This window comes from Colias philodice, chromosome 9 (genome assembly GCF_061535455.1).
Source record: "Colias philodice isolate Cphi_HAF_F1 chromosome 9, ilColPhil1 Martin Lab GWU primary, whole genome shotgun sequence".
Lineage (NCBI taxonomy): Eukaryota > Metazoa > Arthropoda > Insecta > Lepidoptera > Pieridae > Colias > Colias philodice.
The window spans coordinates 1161117-1178597 of NC_143094.1; the positions used below are offsets into that span (position 1 = coordinate 1161117).

The window sequence follows — 17481 nt, forward strand, 5'->3', positions numbered from 1 at the left end:
ATAACCGCAACTTAGATATCGACAACATTAAGGGTCATCTCCTTGACACAAAATTGTTAAAAGTAACTGATAGCGAGCATCGTTCCGATTGGCTGCGAGACCCCGGAGCCCGTCCGGCGCCGCAGGGCGCGCTCTCCGTTCCTCTTCTCTATCATTTTCTAGTGATGAATTTATTCAAGCTCAACAACAGTTAGCCCGGTGGGCGAGTGAAGAGGCGGTCCCGGTGCGCGAGTACTACCCCTCGCCCGCGGGCAGCTCCGCCAGCGACCGGCCCGCCGCCTTCCCGGAGTACACGCACTGACCCCTCCCCCCCCCGCACCACTAGCGTAGGACGCACGTAGTGACGCGCATACGATACGTATAATCGTTAGACTCGTCGAATGTAAATATGTCATAAAGTGCACGTTATGATATGACTGAGGTAGTTAGCGCGGCGCCGGCGCGAGGTGCGCGCGAGACCCGGAACGCTTTATAGAGCGCGGCTCGCGGCGGTGCCTGTGCTGTGCCCGCTGTGCCCGCGCGGGGCGAGCTGTGCCCGCGTGGGGCGAGCTGTGCCCGCGCGGGGCGAGCTGTGCCCGCGCGGGGCGAGCTGTGCCCGCGCGGGGCGAGCTGTGCCCGCGCGGGGCGAGCTGTGCCCGCGCGGTGCATGCTGTGCCGAGCTCCCGCGTCCCGCTCCGCCGACGACGATCTCGACTATCCGCTACTTAGATAGGCGTTAACAAATTACATTAATCTATTCAAGCGAAGCTTTAATGTGAACGAGTTAGTTCGGATGTGTCGTTGTGGAACGAGCTCGGCGGCGTGTAGATCTGTGAATTTGTCCGCTGTCGGTCGTATCGTGTTCAGTTTCCGTGTGGTTGCCGACGAGACGTCGGCCGATGAAGGCGGGCCCCCGTCCCCGGAGAGTCGAATAAATCGCAATCATACTATATCACCTCTCCGACAAACAGCCCGACTTCGCGATACGTCACTGAGCGATGAAACAGTTGACACCGATGTATTTCGATTGACCGTTTTGTTTCGAGTTACATTTTTCGATGACGTTAACGTCGCTCTAGTTTAAACTAGTTTGAAATTCAGAGATCTCGAAACACCATGCACTATAAAATTTTGTATCTAGTATCTATGCGTACACATGTTCTAAATAGGTTACGTTAATGTGAATAAAAGTTATTTCGGATTTTATCAGAACGTATATTGTACATGTATATGTATTATAATTGTATTAAATTTAACACGAATTTAACCGAACTTATTGAACGATGTTAAAGTGTCACTCCTGACGATGCGGTGGAGCTCCGTGCGTTTTTTTTTATTTAGTGATGCGAAATAGAGTAGTTTAGGTATAAAACATAAATCAAATAATACCAAAGAAATTATAGTTCGATTGTAGTCTATGGTATCAAATGAGTCGCGTCGCATCGTGAGCGGTGGCGCTAAGTGTTATCGTTTTTCTGTTTTAATTTATTGTGACAATTTAGGACGTTATCGTTTCATTCGCGTTTACGCTAGGTTAGGTGGCGATACCACGTTGTAACTAGTAGATAAATTAAAATTAAAATCAATAAATAGACAACAACAGTTCGGTTATCTCCAGTATGGATGGGAATGTGTTAACGGGCGTGTAGCTGTTTTGCTTCCGTTCATATAGATTTAAGGTATACATTTATAAATTGTCCTAGAATCTTATTATCTAGTGCACTGTTCATGTTCCGTATGTGATCAAAGGTAGAGTTTAGATCATCGTGTCGTGCGTCATCGAAAGCGCAACATTAATTGCAGCGTTGAAATGTCTCTTAGAAAAATGAGTGTGAAAGTAAATCTGATGGGACATCTAGACATTTCGCTGCGTCTCAAGTGAGAGATCCCACACATCAATCGCAGTCGCAAAACAGCTACGCCGTCGTACTTCGTTAAATATACAAACGACGTTCAGCCTGTTGGTCTCGTTTTAAGTAATTAATCTTATAGATAATGGTTATAATGTAAGTCATAGTAAAATATTAAATTACAGGGTAGTCATAAATGCAATACTCTGTGACTGGGTGCGGCGCTCGCTCCGGTGCGAGACTGACGGGGGATACTAGACCGCTTTATTATTTGTAGAGTTAAACGGGGGGGTGTTCGATGTTACGTTGAGGGGAACGCGAAGAAATAAACGGGTTAATACAGATCGTCGGTTGTGGGGACAGTTTCTAGTTGTTACTTTAGTGTAGCGCAAGGCTCACTACGCGGGTGTAGTATCCCGGTCGGTATAGCGCCGTGCAGTGCGGTGGGCGGGGCGCGTCCAGTCGGCGTCGCGTGCGCGAGTCGTGGAAACAATCGCGCGTGCGGTCGAGACCTGCGACATGTGTGCATTGTATGGGTACGGGAGTTTTTTACGAAGTTAAGTACCGAGAACACTTCTTATTATAGAATCTGTTGGTATGCCTTAACTCCACAACACTGCCAGTGACAGTGAGGTTATAGATAAGTATCGATTAATTATTTGTAGACGAAAAATAAGAATAACTTCGGTGAGATGCTCAATTTCCCGCGTCTTGTTATTGTGAGAATCGATTTTCGGTTATGAACCACTGTTGTTTTAAATGTACGTTGTTTTTTCGGTGATGTATACATAAATTATTTAAATATAATAGAAACGTGTATTGTAAGTTAACATTGGCCAAACATAGGTACCGACCCACGTTGACAGCGATGTTAACGTTTATGTATTAAATCGATTGAAATACAAAAACGCATGATTCACATTCAACAAGAGAAGTCATTGAGTAGATTAGGTGTATCGTGATTACGTTTATTGAATTCGCGACACTTGGAATTGATTTTGTAAATGCGCCTGAACTGCAACAATAGACATAAGACGTGAAATTGGAATATAAGCTGTCGATAAATTGTATCAGTATGTATGGTGTTGTTTTGTATAAATATGATGTATTGGCAAAAATAACGTTCATTCTTTGCAAATCAAAATGTTTAATTAAGAAGTCGTATAGTTAAATATCCGTTGTTTTTGATGTGCAAAATGAGATGTTTTTGCCAATCATGTGAAAGCAGTGAGTTGTAACGGTTTAGTTTAACAGCGGTTAATTGTGAACCTACGGTTTTGTATACAAATATTTATATTGTAATAGACGAGTCAATGTGTCAAATCGACCGCACTCGCGTGTCGCGCGGGCCTAATACGTCAATTTGCGGACGCCAAATACCGCCATTGCTCACGGTAGTGCTCTGAACTATTGCGAATTAGCGTAATGCTTCATTTCGATCGATATACCTTATACAGCTGGTTAGAGTACGTACAGTTACAGTACGTATGGTTAGAGTACGTAGCATTTTACACTCGAATGGCAAAAGAAATGTGAACACAACACGACAGCTTTTAAAGAAAAGAGATCTTGTTATGCAATTGGAAGGAATATAGTTATTTAATGGGAATTAAATGTAGATCTTATGACGTTATTATAAACCCGTTAAACCAGATAGTGAAGATCGAATAACATTAGAACGGTCATACTAAGGGGATATATCTTTTGCATCCGCATTATTCGAGCACAAATTATGAATTAGCGACATCTAGTGATTACAACTAGAATATCGCACATTATTGTCCAGCGCGCAATAATTTTGGTTGTGGTTCAGTTTTAAATACGTGTACTTGTAGTGAGATTATTTTTAGACGATTTCGCTCAATAGAAGTATTTTACATTAAGGATAAAGTTTATTTAAGTGCCGTATTAGTTAAAACATTGATCAGTTAATGGTGCACCTGAATATTTTTCAGTAGATTAGGAAAATCCGATACGCTAATATACATTACAATTTACATTATACACTGCAATGAAGGAATCGGGATTTTTTTACACGAAATATTAAATTTAATGTGAAAGTAATCTGAAGTTGTAATTAAATCTTATGCCTTACAATTTAAATGTATTTGTTGTTAGATTACTTACATACGGATAAAAGTTGTAATAAATATTTCATTTTATCTCAATTTATTTTTATTTTACGAATATATAAGTTATAAAGCATTACGTTAATTCGCAAATACACATCACTACTGAATAAACTAAATCATAATGTGAAAATTATTAATAAGTGATATTATGTATTATAAAAATACGAATTTTAAACGAAAAACGTTGAAACGTTATAATTTTCCGTTTTATTTTGTCCTTGTAAATATATTTGCTATATTATTTACTAAATGAATGTAACATATTATTAACAACCAAAATAGATGAATACAAATTTTTCTGATTGTATTATTTATCCCTATCCAAAATATTGTGATGTGTTCGAGAACTGCAAAAGTGTTCCACCCACACCCTTTTTTACACGTATTACACGTAATATCTTCTATGTGAGTAGAGTATCAAAAAATTAACACGTGTAGTAATTTAGAAAGCATTGTTAATAATAATATACAATATGCTTGTATATGTGAAACAACCAAAATATTCTGGGTTCGACCCCCGGTGACTAAAAATGATCAATTTACTGCATAACTTATAAACTGCTCTTTATATAACTCATTTACTTTATTGCATTAGGATATAAAATAAAACACCAATTTATTTATAATCATAACATTATATTTAATAATAATAATTCACATAGATATATCGGTACTCTCACTCTTTCTCCTTATAAGAAATTTCGCAAAATCATCCTTTTCTGGACTGAACGCAGAAATTTTATCACACTGCGCAGTCGTAGCTGCCTGCTGAATAATCTCTCCATATGACTTCACATCTTCTCTCTTAAATTCAACCATATACTTCCGAGTTTCCATTAAAACAATAGCATCATCACGTGCCATAGACCAAACACTTGGCTTCAATCGCGACAGCATATTATGACCCACAAAAACACCATGGAAAAGTCCTTGAAAATGTGGCTTATGAGGATAATGTTCCAATGCAGACAAAGACAGAAAATGCACTTTTCCATAATCCACTTCGATATACGTCTCTCTATCTTCGTGCAAAATCAACGGAGCTTCAGGGACGATATCAGAAATCTTCGCATCCAGCTGGCTCAATGTCACCATTCCTAAGTTCTGAGTATCCAAACTATACTTGTTAACATCGAATGGCTGACGATTCTCCAATTCATAAAGCAAACGCATGACATTCCGCTCCGAAATGTCTGTAGCCCGCTTATAGTTAACGCCATGACTAGACTTCAACATGTCTTTATCTTCGCAGTCCAATCCATATGCGATATATGGCGATGTCACCAAATCACCAAGATATCCACGGTGCAAATATCGATCTCCACATTTGTAAACTCCAGCAGAGAAGCTAACATTTGGGCGACAAACCTCTGTCTCCAACCATGTAAAAGCAACACCGTGCTCTCTAAAATGTTTATATTCTTGGAAACAAATCTGACTAGCCACTTCTTTCATACGCATGTGATAATCCCAGTCAAATACTCCAGCCCTGTTATCGTATCTGACTCCAAGGCTATGCCGGATGCGATGTTCCCACAGCTCACAGGCATTAAATTGATTCGTGTTGCCTGTCGTCCAAAAATTGAAGAGATTTTCTATGTAATCCCGTTCTCTATATTTTGTCTGATCCACCGAGACGCACGGTAGGAGACAGCTCATGTATTCTGGATTGGTAATCATAGCTACGAGTTGACGAGCTTTTGCATTTAAATACCGTGAAGTTGACGGTCGAAGTAGAAGGTTTCCATACACTTCCAAAAATCGCCTTGTCTTTTCTAGTAAACCACACCGCGTGGTCCTCTCCAATGCTAAGGATAGCAATAGTACTTGACGAGCGATGAGTTCAGGACAGCCGTCGACCACAAATAAATTCATGTATCGCCGTTTGTGGCGATAAGCTTGAGCCAAGGTTTTGATGAGATGCCTTGCATCGCATCCTCCAATGACAAGAAAGTTGAGTTCATAGGCATTTTCATCGCCATATCTTATGTATTCCTCTTGCAGATCTAAGGCAGGGCTTATTCCCCAGAACATTTTACGTGTGTTCCCTCAGCCTCGGAGCGGATAAGTGCCTGGATATAATGTGGCAGCCAAGTAAACAATGTGGTAGTGAAGCGTACTTGTCACTAGGGCGTTGCTTAGCAACGATCTATTTTTGTGATGAAGGTTTTATAATATTTGCTAGAATAAACGAGATGCGAAGTTATCGATTTTATATCACACCACATAGTGTGATATAAAATGGGAAAGCTATGTATAATAGAAATGAATTATTATTGTTCTTCAGTGATAAATCAGATATATATAATACACGTAAACAGATAAAGTAATTGTGGCAACAGTTTTTTGTTTAATAATATTATAAATGCGAAAGAAACTGTCTATCTGTCTTCTTCACCCCTAAGCCACTAACCGATTTGAGTTAGATTTTGATCAGACTCGAGAAAAAGCATAGGATAGAATTTATCTCAGAAACCCTACAGGAACGGGAACTATGCCTTTGCCAACCATGAAAGCGCGGACGGAAAGCTAGTTTTTAATTAAGGCTTAAAAAGAATTATCTCTATATAGCAACTTCCTTGACGTCCCAACGTGGAACACGATTGGTCTACATTTACATTATTATTTACTGTGTACTACATTATTTACTGTGTTAACAGCCTTATTGTAATAAGTTTAACGAGATTGTATGCTTGATTTTTTTGAATATTTTTTTTACATGCTCCAGACTTATCTTTGTGGACATCCTGGTCCGATTAGCTGCTTCTGTTTGAGAAACGAGCACAATTCTCTTTACTATTTAATTCTATATGCAACCGTTCCGTTATCTTTTAAATTGCTTTCATCATTGTGTGTTGTATTGAATTATGAATAGGTAATTAAATTATAATGAAATAAATAAAGTATGAACTGAATTGTTGTTTTATTAAGGCCCTTATAGTCATCCATACTAATATTATAAATGCGAAAGTAACTGTCTGTCTGTCTGTTACCCAATCACGCCTTAATTACTGAACCAATTTGCATGAAATTTGGTATAGAGCTACTTTTTACCCCGGGACATAGGATAGGTTCTATCCCGGAAATCCTACGGGAACGGGAACTATGCGGGTTTTTCTTTGACTGCGCGGGCGAAGCCGCAGGTGGAAAGCTAGTAAAAAAATGAGGATAAAAATATTTACATAGAGCCACAATTTTCTGCTACTTATGAAGTAAAATATCACGATCTATAGAAAAAAATTATGATTCAATTAGGTAATTAAGTAATTTTCATTGACATGTTTTGAAAGTTAAACTTTCAGATATAGGTAGGTAAATAATAAAAATGAATTCTTACTTGTTTATTCAGAATTTATTTATTTTTTCATAACAATAGTTAAAATAAATATTTTACAATAAGTTATACTTCTCAATTGTCTCATTCCTCGTTTAATTACATTGAATTCAATATGTTGCTGTTACAAACTTTTAAATAAATATTAAATTATACAATTATACTCATAATAAATTTTAAATTAATCATTTGTCACTTTTCTGGAATTGAGTTAACTTGTTCTGTACATTGTATTTAGTTCTTTTCAATATTTTCAAACTCTTTGTCAATAAAAAGCTATTTTGAAGCTGATCTTTCGAGATCTTGACTAATATAAAAAGGTATTTCGAATAAAGATCACAAGCATATAATATCGTATTAATTTTTCTTAATAAATAGTTTGTCTAAACTTTTACAATATGTCTTACAACCAATAAAGGATTCAACTTATTTTATCGAACTGTTTAATTAATACTAATTAATTTAAAGCCTCTAAAAATGAATAAATACATTTACTTGTGGGAATTAAGCTTTGTAATATCTTATAAAACATAATATTGGTTACAAAATAACTTGCTATAAGCGCCATCTGTGATTTTAATGATACACTTCTTTGATGATAAGAATATTTTTCTCTGCTAGTTTACACTTTGAACATCCAATATACGCTACGTACCAAAAAATACTGTTTTATCTTTAGGTGTAGTCTTCTTTCTCTTTGTTTAAGGCCCCTACCGAAGACCCCTTCGCCAAAGACTTGTTAACAGATCTAATTATTTTTCGAGTCATAAATACTGAGCTAGGATCAATAGGATATTGTGCAAAGCTTTAAATTTTTAAGTGTCTATCGTCTTTTATACAGTGTAAGTCCTTTCATAAGGTACTTTAACATTGATAATATAACTGCACATAATTTACACAAGCCAATTTTTTTTTATAATACAATCATCCGGTAAAAACTCAGCCATCTTTTATACATATCATTATTACAATATAAATATTATCTAAATCTAAATAATGATAACACTAAAATAGTAATAGACAATAATTTATTCACTTAAAGCTATGAAATAAATACAATAATTTATACATCATATAAGGCCATGAACACTACAATCTAAGGGTTGAACAGTAAATGCCGTTTATTCTATACCCTAAAGACTTCAGACCCGATGACATCGAGCACTATAGTAAAAAAGACTAGACAGAGACCTAACTAAACCAAGCAGGCAAGAATAATACTATATTTGGAAGGAATCATAGCTGCTCAGGTACCAGCCCTTTTTGGGCGGTATTTGAGACCTTCGTCAAGAGAACCTTGAGTCATCAGGCGTAGACAAAGATTTGGGTTTAGACACTTTAGTCTCAACAGTGCTCGTGTTGGGTCTCCAAGCCGTGCTCCGGTTGGAGTACGTCGATGACGTCACAGGCACTTTCCTCGTCTGCTTTATCTTCAACTTATTCAACCACAAATCGCGAGTCTTCTTGTTCCCTACCACGAAGAACAGGAACAGAATGAACCCTTGATACGACGCGGTCAGTGTGAATAAATACGCTGCGACTAAATTAGCAGCGAAAAGTCCGAAAATCCAGGGCAATCCGAATAGAAATACTAACAAACAACTGACGGACGCACAACGCAACGCTTCATTGGAATCGCCGTGCCTCTGGATCCTTCTAGACGCAAACACGGAACGGACTATTAAGAAAAATAGCGTCCAGTTCACTAGAATCACAAGACCGATCGGGGCGAAGACGGACACCCACAGACCGATGCCAGAAGGATAGCAGAAGGAGCCACTAGGAGTCTTCTCTTCGAAGCGCCCCGCATAAGAATTCGGGGCGACTGAAAGAAGAATGCCAACTATGGCAAGCGGAATGCCCCAAGAAAAGGCAGAAGCTCGTAAAAGCTTATGTGAAGCGTCTCTCGTAAATACAAGAACCAAGCGACGGTAAGACAAAACAGCTGCGACCAGCATCCAACAGAAAGATGCTAGAACAGAATAATGCAAGACGATTCCAATGAGCATACACGGGACATTATATACCGCAAAATGAGCGAACACAACAATGAGGAATGTTAAGGCTACAAGGAAAATAGCAATACAGAGTTGGAGCCAGATTTTGTTGCTGAAATCTCTTCTCCAAGACCTGAACATGATGGCCGTGACTCCGACTAAAGCTAAACCAAATAAAGACAAACAACAACCAATTACAGTTAAAATTTCCAATACATTTTCATGGTGTTCTGGAAAAACTGCTCTAGGGACGAGGATTTCTGCAAAATGCGTTAAATGCGTGCATCGACAAGTATCTAATTGACCGGATTTGGATCGGATGAAGGTACAACCCTCTTGGGACCAGAAGCCGGTCCCATCGTCGAGGAACTGCCAGTAGCCGCAGGTTCGACTCTGGTTTCGAGTTATGTTCGCTGATAGCGGACTAAGGTGGATGTCGATTACCTGCAAAATAAATTTGAAAATAAATTAATCATTTCCATGTAAACATTGTTTTATTTTTTATCAAAAAACGAGACATTTTAATTTTCATTCTCATCCTCATTCTCCCTCTCACTCTCACTCTCCCTCTCACTCTTCCCCTAACTATCACTCTCCCTCTCACTCTCCCTCTCACTCTCGCTCTCCCTCTCGTTCTCCCTCTCACTCTCCCTCTCACTCTCCCTCTCACTCTCCCTCTCACTCTCCCTCTCACTCTCCCTCTCACTCTCCCTCTCACTCTCCCTCTCACTACCACTCACACTCTCCTTCTCCCTCTAACTATCACTCTCCCTCTCACTCTCCCTCTCACTCTCCCTCTCACTCTCCCTCTCACTCTCCCTCTCACTCACTCTCTCCCTCGCACTCTCACTCTCCTTCTCACTCTCCCTCTCACTCTCCTTCTAACTATCACTCACACTCTCCTTCTCCCTCTAACTATCACTCTCCCTCTCACTCTCCCTCTCACTCTCCCTCTCCCTCTCACTCTCCCTCTCACTCTCACTCTCACTCTCACTCGCCCTCTCACTCCCCCTCTCACTCTCAATCTCCCTCTCCCTCTCACTCTCCCTCTCACACTCCCTCTCCCTCTCACTCTCACTCTCCCTCTCCCTCTCACTCTCCCTCTCACTCTCCCTCTCCCTCTTACTCTCATTCTCACTCTCCCTTTTATCATTTGTACCTGTTTGTGTATGTTTTTTTTTGTAACTTGGCATAGTAAAATGGCATAATTGACTGATCATATTTTTGATAGATGTCACTCACAGGAGGTGGCCACTACAGGCCGAAAACATCGACCCGTGCTAAATGAAAGACCCTTTATTTCTATTTGAAATTTACTTTACCGCTCTGCTGTTTCAGAACAACAAAATTCTACACAATATTTCTTATAAAATTCTACACAATATTTCTTCAAAAATTCTAAATATTCCACTAAAAACACATTATTATTAGGGTATTGTACAAAACAATTTACTTACCTCCCCATTTTCAAACGTGGTCAAATTCTCCACTTTAATGCTCAGTACCCTGCTATTAACATGATGCATGTTAGCATCCTGGAAGGCTCTGTCGTTCCTGAACACCACGAAACTGACCCGTCTCATGGTATCAGATATGGAACCTGGGAGTACTACCACCGCTTCGCTTTCGTCTGATTGGAGGGATGTGGTGTTGGGAGCCGCTGGAATTTGAGTTGATAAGTGTTAAGCGACAACTATCAAAAAAAATTATTATGCTCACCTACTATAAAAATTCACGTCTACAGAAATATGGAGAACACATGCGTATTTATCATATTTATGAACCCAGAAAAAATTAATGAACCAATCAAGACAGGACGGATATTTAATAAGAAAAACCCAAGAAAAATCAATATGTAATCAGCTTGTAATCAGAGTTCTCTGCTTTTTTGAAAGGTTCTTACAGCTAATTAGGACATTTTAAGTTTGAATGAATTCAATTTTTATGAGTTAGGGGTTATTTTATTGACAGATAGTCATCCATATTCATCTTATTAATTATTGCTGCTGGAGATAGTCAATTAGTAATTTTTCTTTCTATTGCTTTTTAAACCTAGCTATGCCTTAAATGACTATAATTACCTACTTCTTACATTTCTAACTAAAGTAGTTTACACAAATCTAAGTGAAGTCTACATACCATTAAAAACTTCAAAGGCACTTTCACTGAAACTGTCATCCTGTCTTGTAGCTATTCTAATTCCCCTCACAGGATTATCTGGTTCCGCATTAGCCATTACTAGAGCAATATTACTTCTAACTGCGGACACTACTTTAGACCCATTTAATTGTATGCTAGAACCTAGTCGGTCTAAAAGGTGCAAAAATTGGCCAGGGATCTCTAGATTATCGGAATCCTCAAGAAGATGGTCAACCTGGAATGTAGAAATAAGTAAGTAATAAAGAAAGAGTAAAAATTTAATAAAATAAATAGGAATTTGAAATAAATATCCTGAAAAAAGAGCAGTAAAAAATACACCAGTATTTTGTCAATTGCTTGATATAACCAATTGCTTCTCTGATTCTAATGATGTAAATTAATTTAACACGTAGATATTTCAATTCTTTATATTTTATTCGTATGAAATATAATAAAAATTAGAATCTTACATTACCTGATTAAAAATATCGTCAATATCATTCACAAATATTGGAACCGATTCATTGTTGATCAAATTATTGAGATCCTGCATCACTTGCTCTAGTACTTGCTTTGGCTGAAAAAGTATTGGTATTACAAGTTATTTTTTTTTTTCAATGATGGCATGATTTTTTACAGAAATTAAAATAACTTAATAGATATTTAGTAGAAAATTATGGGATAAAAGTATGGATGCTTTAGCAGTTTTAAAATGGAAAAGCGCTAGAAAATTAGTATTATAGTTTGATGATGATGAAGGCATTACTTTGCCAATGAAATACCAAATAATTTACTGAGTGTATCGACAACTCAAAATTACTTTCTTAGTATTTTTTAACTTATGTTTGTAGAATTACTGGAAAGGTATTAACAACTTCACAACCCAATTTAATGTACTTTTTTCTTTTCCACGTAGACTTTTACTTACCGGCTTTGGAGTAGTAGTAGTAGTAGTTGTTGTAGTAGTAGTAGTAGTAGTAGTAGGTATAAAAGGTGTTCCAGTTAAAATTTCTTCTGGAGTCGAAGTTACAGTTATAACTTCATCTGGCGTGGAAGTTACAGTTAAAACGTCTAGTGGAGTTGAAGTTACAGTAACAACGTCTTCAGGAGGGATAGTACTTGTTATATCTGATGTGGGTGTGCTTACGTCAGAATTGTCTTCATTCGATTCTGATGATGAGGAATTAGGTTCTGGACCCTAGAATTAGTGGAATTGATTGGCTACTTGATCTACGAGTTCTGTTTTTTTTTTTTAATGTCTATTGTGAATTGACTTTAAATCCGTATTAAACATTTTAAATGCAGGTTGAAAATCGATAAAAATTAAAATTACTCATATTGTTTTCAACAATAAGAATCTAACTATGATATCAACAAACACTTATTTAACAAAATATATATACGTGACTGCGAACGTCTCGCAGTCAAGTAGCCAGTATGGATGTTATTGAAGATGATGTTATGGTGAAAAATTAAATAGATTCCATAACATACCAAGAACATGCAATTATTATTTGATGCAAGGGAGTCAGTTGTTATTTCAGTTAAATATAAGAGCTCTACCTTACTGACGAATTTAAAATTTAAACTTATGCATGTAAACGTTTACAGTCGAGTATAATAATAAGGGAGATTAAAAAAAATATAGTCTACTAGCTTTCCACCCGCGGCTTCGCCCGCGTTTTCAAATAAAAAACCGCATAGTTCCCGTTCCCGTGGGATTTCCGGGATAAAACCTATCCCATGTGTTATTCTGATGTATAAGCTATATTGTGGTAAAGTTTCATTCAAATCCATTCAGTAGTTTTTACGTGAAAGAGTAACAAACATCCATACATACAAACTTTCACCTTTATAATAGTAGTAGGATTTATAGCACTCCGGAATAATTTACTTATCAACAGACGAACAATTTTCATAATCGATTAAGTAGTTCCTGAAATTACTATGATTTATATGTTCTAAAGCTTATAATAGTGTCCAAATCCTGCAAAATATATAATTTTCTACCAGACTAATAAGAACCTACCTTAGTAGGTTTCGGAGTGGGCAAAGAATGGCGCAGTTCAGTACTAAACTGTACTTCAGTGTCCACTTCTATAGACACTCTAGTTGTACAATTATCCGTAGCACTAGTGACCCATTGGACCCCCTCGTTGAAGTCCCCTATACAGGTGTGGGTTCGACACCCGGCTGAGGTCACTGATTCGCCTGTAATGACATAAATTATGTGCTTCAAAATAAATTATTGAAATGCTAATGAAATATTCGTCTAATTTTTCGACTGATATGATTTTATTGAAGGCGAAGTGGTATTTTTTTAAACATTAAATCGGCCCATAAAGTGCCAAACAATTGTAGTTTAAATGAATAAGGAAAAAAAACACGTCTAACATAATGTGAGAATACTATATTCCATTTTTTATATTATTGATAACTAGCAAGCCAGCAACTATGTACACACATTAGTTGAAAATTAATATATTGCATATTTTACATAATCAGTTCACTCACCCAATGCCACAGTAGGTACGGAATCGAATCCTTTACAATAATAAACTGGCTTCATAAACACAATTTCAATGCCATCCCAAAAGCCAGGAGTCACAGGCTTATATTCCGGACTTATTTCCACATGAAGTAACACAGTTTGAGCATCTAAATATAACCTCTTTACGTTTATCTTCTGAACCACTATTTTCTCCTTTAAGTCCAAACCAGGATTAGATTCCTTGAAACTCTTCAACACCTCTTCAGTCTTATTCATATTTAATTCCCCGAAAACACTTTCATACTTCGTTCTTAAATAAATGTACTCTTTCAGTTTAACTTCCCAGATTCGAGTCAGTTTTTCTACTATATCCAGTTTGATTTTTCTATAATGTCTTAGAAGTACTGCATATACGTTGTCTAGGGATTCTTTTTCTCTTATAAATAGTTTTTTATTTGATTCAGCTACGTGGTAATTTCTAACATCAACGTGAGTACACCAGTAATAGCCATCTCTTTCTGGTTTAATAACAAATGTATTTGTATCTTCTTTTTTACGCTTTCCAACTTTAGTTGGATATCGTTGTACAGAATCTGTATAGCAATATACTCTTTCGCTGGTGATTGAATTATTTACAGTCAGGGTGACCTTATTGTCTCTGAAATTGCACGCTTATTTATTTTTAAGATTGATTGAAGTGAGATATTGACGTCAAAGAGTATGGAATTTATTTGATACGTGTGAAATTTAGTAATTAAAATATCGTATTTTAAGAATATTACGCTTATAGAACGCTGTTAAAACGTATTATTAAAATAAGTCCATATTTTTAAATAATTGTTTATGCATCCATAATAATTTTTAGTGGTTAAGAGGACAATCAAAGAATTTAAAAAAAATCTAGATATTACATAATTAAATACTTACAGGTCAATATCGAGAACCATGCTAAGATTGTTAACAGGAACATTGCGTTCACAAATCACATCGAAGAATATATAAGAGCTATTGACGAGGTACCAGAGATCATCCCGTAAAGCTCCAAATACAGTATCCGAATTGTTACTATTATCCTCAAAATTCCACTCGGAACTTGGTATCTGAAATTAACGAATGAATAGATAAATAAACGATAATATCAACGATTTCAATAACTTTATTTTCCATAAATGAAAACAGTAATTAATGGACAAAATATTTAAAATTGAATTTACCTCTGAATGGTCATTAGCTGAGTCATATCTTAATGAATTCAGATCGGAACTCATAATCATTCCCAAGGGAAATGTATTATTATAACCTAATTCGTGAAACATCGGGTTATTGGAGTATCTCCAACCACGATTTAGGAGAGATCCTCCTCTTTTCCCACACAAATCTTGAGCTTGCTTCCAAGTAGCTCTTACTGTCCCCCCACCGACACCAGTCAAAACTGTGAGACAGGTAGATTCTGGACTATAAAACCTTACAGCGTCTCTTAAACCGACACATCCAGTGTCAGAAACTTCATCTTCATCTGGATATGGCTTGAGAAAGCAGTACCTGTAATACCTATCTGTACATTTCACAGCTGTGAAATTACTTATTGGATTAATAGCGACACATAATTCTTCACCAGTGTCTATCGTTGGATCTATATTCACTTCGAATGATGAATCCAGCTCACTGCCCATGCTTTTAGTGTAGGACCAGTCAACAAATGTACCACCAGGGAATAACGATTTGAACTCTGTCCATAACACTATATTGGGAGTAGTAAAGTTTAAGTCCAAATATAGTTTGGACGTATACAAGTTTCCAACACAGTCATTGTATTTATCTGTGAACTTCTCTGGTCCTTTGAGCCTGTAACACATGGGGTGCCCTTTCTCCGTCGTGTACGCGATGGAGAAACCTATAGGGCATGAATACTTTTTGGTTTTCTTGCCGTAAACTGTCTTGCAGATGCATGATAAAGCGATGAGTGCCACCGTTGCTTGCAGGAGATGAATTAGATGCATCTGAAATAGAATACAATTAAGTTAGACATTGGTTATAGCTGTGATATATTAAGTTTAACCATAGCCCTTCTTATAAAGGTAAGAAGTGAAGATCTAGATTCAAGATCTAGATCTAGATGTATGTATGTCTAAGTATTACAGGTAGGTCAAAACAAATAGAAAAAACGCGATTCATGTAATAAAATATTTATCATTCGACTTTTACTTTGATAACAACGAAACTCTTAACTCTTATGCAATGAATAACAACAGGAATATGATAATTATGTATGATAAAAAAAGATAAACAAAATTAAGAATTCCACCTACACATTAATGGGAGTGATATGTGAATTTAGCGGAAATAGATTTGCTTCTAAAATTACCTTTCGATAAAATGTTTACCTACACCTAAAAATAGCGACGTACTGCTTGCAATGTTTCTGTTCAAACTTCAAATAAGTTAGGAAGGGTTAGCTTAAATGGCTAGTGTATTTTCTAAATGTAGTTTTATTGCATATATTTTTTTCTAAGAATAGCAAATAATTATATCATGTGTCGAGTCTCGAAACGCATGCTTTATTCTTACCCTGTAAATGGAGAGTATTGTGCTCGTATAAGTAAATAAAAATACGTGTCTTGTTTAATTTTTAATCATTTTCATAATCTCATGTATTGGAAATATGTCCTTATTAGAAGAGCCGACAATTGAAACTGGGCCTGTTAATTGTCTAAATAGTATCTTATCAACTAACAGCCCCGGAATCACAGACACAATAGAAAATCTATTGTATCGTGGACCGATCGGGCCGTTCGGGGCTCAATGGGTTAACCACTGTTTTACCATTTATTCTGATTTTAACACCAAGAATTACGAATAAAACATGTTTCCAGAAATCTCTAACAACATAATCCCATAATAAACGTATTAGTTTAGTAAACAATTATAATATCGTACACTCAACTTCAAAAGCCCTTAAACGCCCCGTATCAGCGTGCCCTAATTACGCAACGCACGTCAATCACATTATAATATCGACTTGAGTGTTTGATTGGACACATCGGATTGATTAGATACCGCGGGATGTTACCGTTGTTAGGCGGTAAGTGATCGAGCGGGCGGAACGCGGCGTTTAAGCGCTTAAAACTATAAATTAACGAATAGAATATTATTATTATCAGGGTAAGTTAATAGTTATAAATAAGCTTAATGCTTTGTACATAAGCATTTAAATGAAATAATAGAAGATACTTCTTAGAAGGGTTATTTTGTACATAGCATTGAGCATGTTATTTTCACAGTTACGAATTGAACAGAGAAAAGAGATACAGATTTTGTATAAAATAAAGTACCGTATCATTAGATACTTCACTTTATTTTATATCATTAGATACTGGACCGCCTCCTTGGTACAGTGGTTAACGCGTGAGCGTAACACCGAGGGGTCCTGGGTTCGATTCCCGGTGGAGACAAAGAAAAAAAATGACTTGGTCTGGTAGGACACAGAAGGCTGATCACCTACTTGTCCCTAAAGAAAATCGATCAGTGAAACAGATGTATAATGCATCTGCCCCTTACC

General features: G+C 37.0%; 3 protein-coding genes across 4 annotated transcripts in view; 1 reads left to right on the forward strand and 2 right to left on the reverse strand.

The window, feature by feature from the left end:
* mmd (disintegrin and metalloproteinase domain-containing protein mind-meld) overlaps window positions 1–4224 on the forward strand; it is a gene marked incomplete at its 5' end in the record, with an annotated part of 164051 nt that extends 159827 nt beyond the window's left edge. Inside the window, one exon of the mRNA XM_089698538.1 lies at window positions 163–4224. Within this exon, the coding sequence (XP_089554664.1) occupies window positions 163–301 (139 nt within the window). The remainder of the gene's footprint in view (window positions 1–162) is intronic.
* A 391-nt stretch (window positions 4225–4615) lies between these two features.
* Window positions 4616–6212, reverse strand: Dnaaf3 (Dynein axonemal assembly factor 3). The gene has a single exon (XM_089698694.1). The coding sequence runs from the start codon at window positions 5993–5995 to the stop codon at window positions 4616–4618; it is 1380 nt and encodes a 459-aa protein (XP_089554820.1). The 5' UTR covers window positions 5996–6212.
* A 1079-nt stretch (window positions 6213–7291) lies between these two features.
* Window positions 7292–17481, reverse strand: part of LOC149485565 (uncharacterized) — a 44400-nt gene continuing 34210 nt past the window's right edge. Inside the window, exons 3-11 of one of the 2 annotated variants that reach the window (XM_089698831.1) lie at window positions 15137–15922; window positions 14850–15022; window positions 13946–14580; window positions 13461–13642; window positions 12360–12629; window positions 11907–12008; window positions 11432–11666; window positions 10750–10952; window positions 7292–9736 (exon numbers count right to left, since the gene is read on the reverse strand). In XM_089698831.1, the coding sequence (XP_089554957.1) occupies window positions 8582–9736; window positions 10750–10952; window positions 11432–11666; window positions 11907–12008; window positions 12360–12629; window positions 13461–13642; window positions 13946–14580; window positions 14850–15022; window positions 15137–15922 (3741 nt within the window). In that variant the 3' untranslated portion in view covers window positions 7292–8581. The remainder of the gene's footprint in view (window positions 9737–10749; window positions 10953–11431; window positions 11667–11906; window positions 12009–12359; window positions 12630–13460; window positions 13643–13945; window positions 14581–14849; window positions 15023–15136; window positions 15923–17481) is intronic. The other variant, XM_089698832.1, reaches the window with a different exon arrangement.

What these genes read in the sequence shown, in the direction of transcription:
- Dnaaf3 (XM_089698694.1), bottom strand. Translation starts at nt 5,995, where the DNA reads ATGTTCTGGGGAATAAGCCCTGCCTTAGATCTGCAAGAGGAATACATA.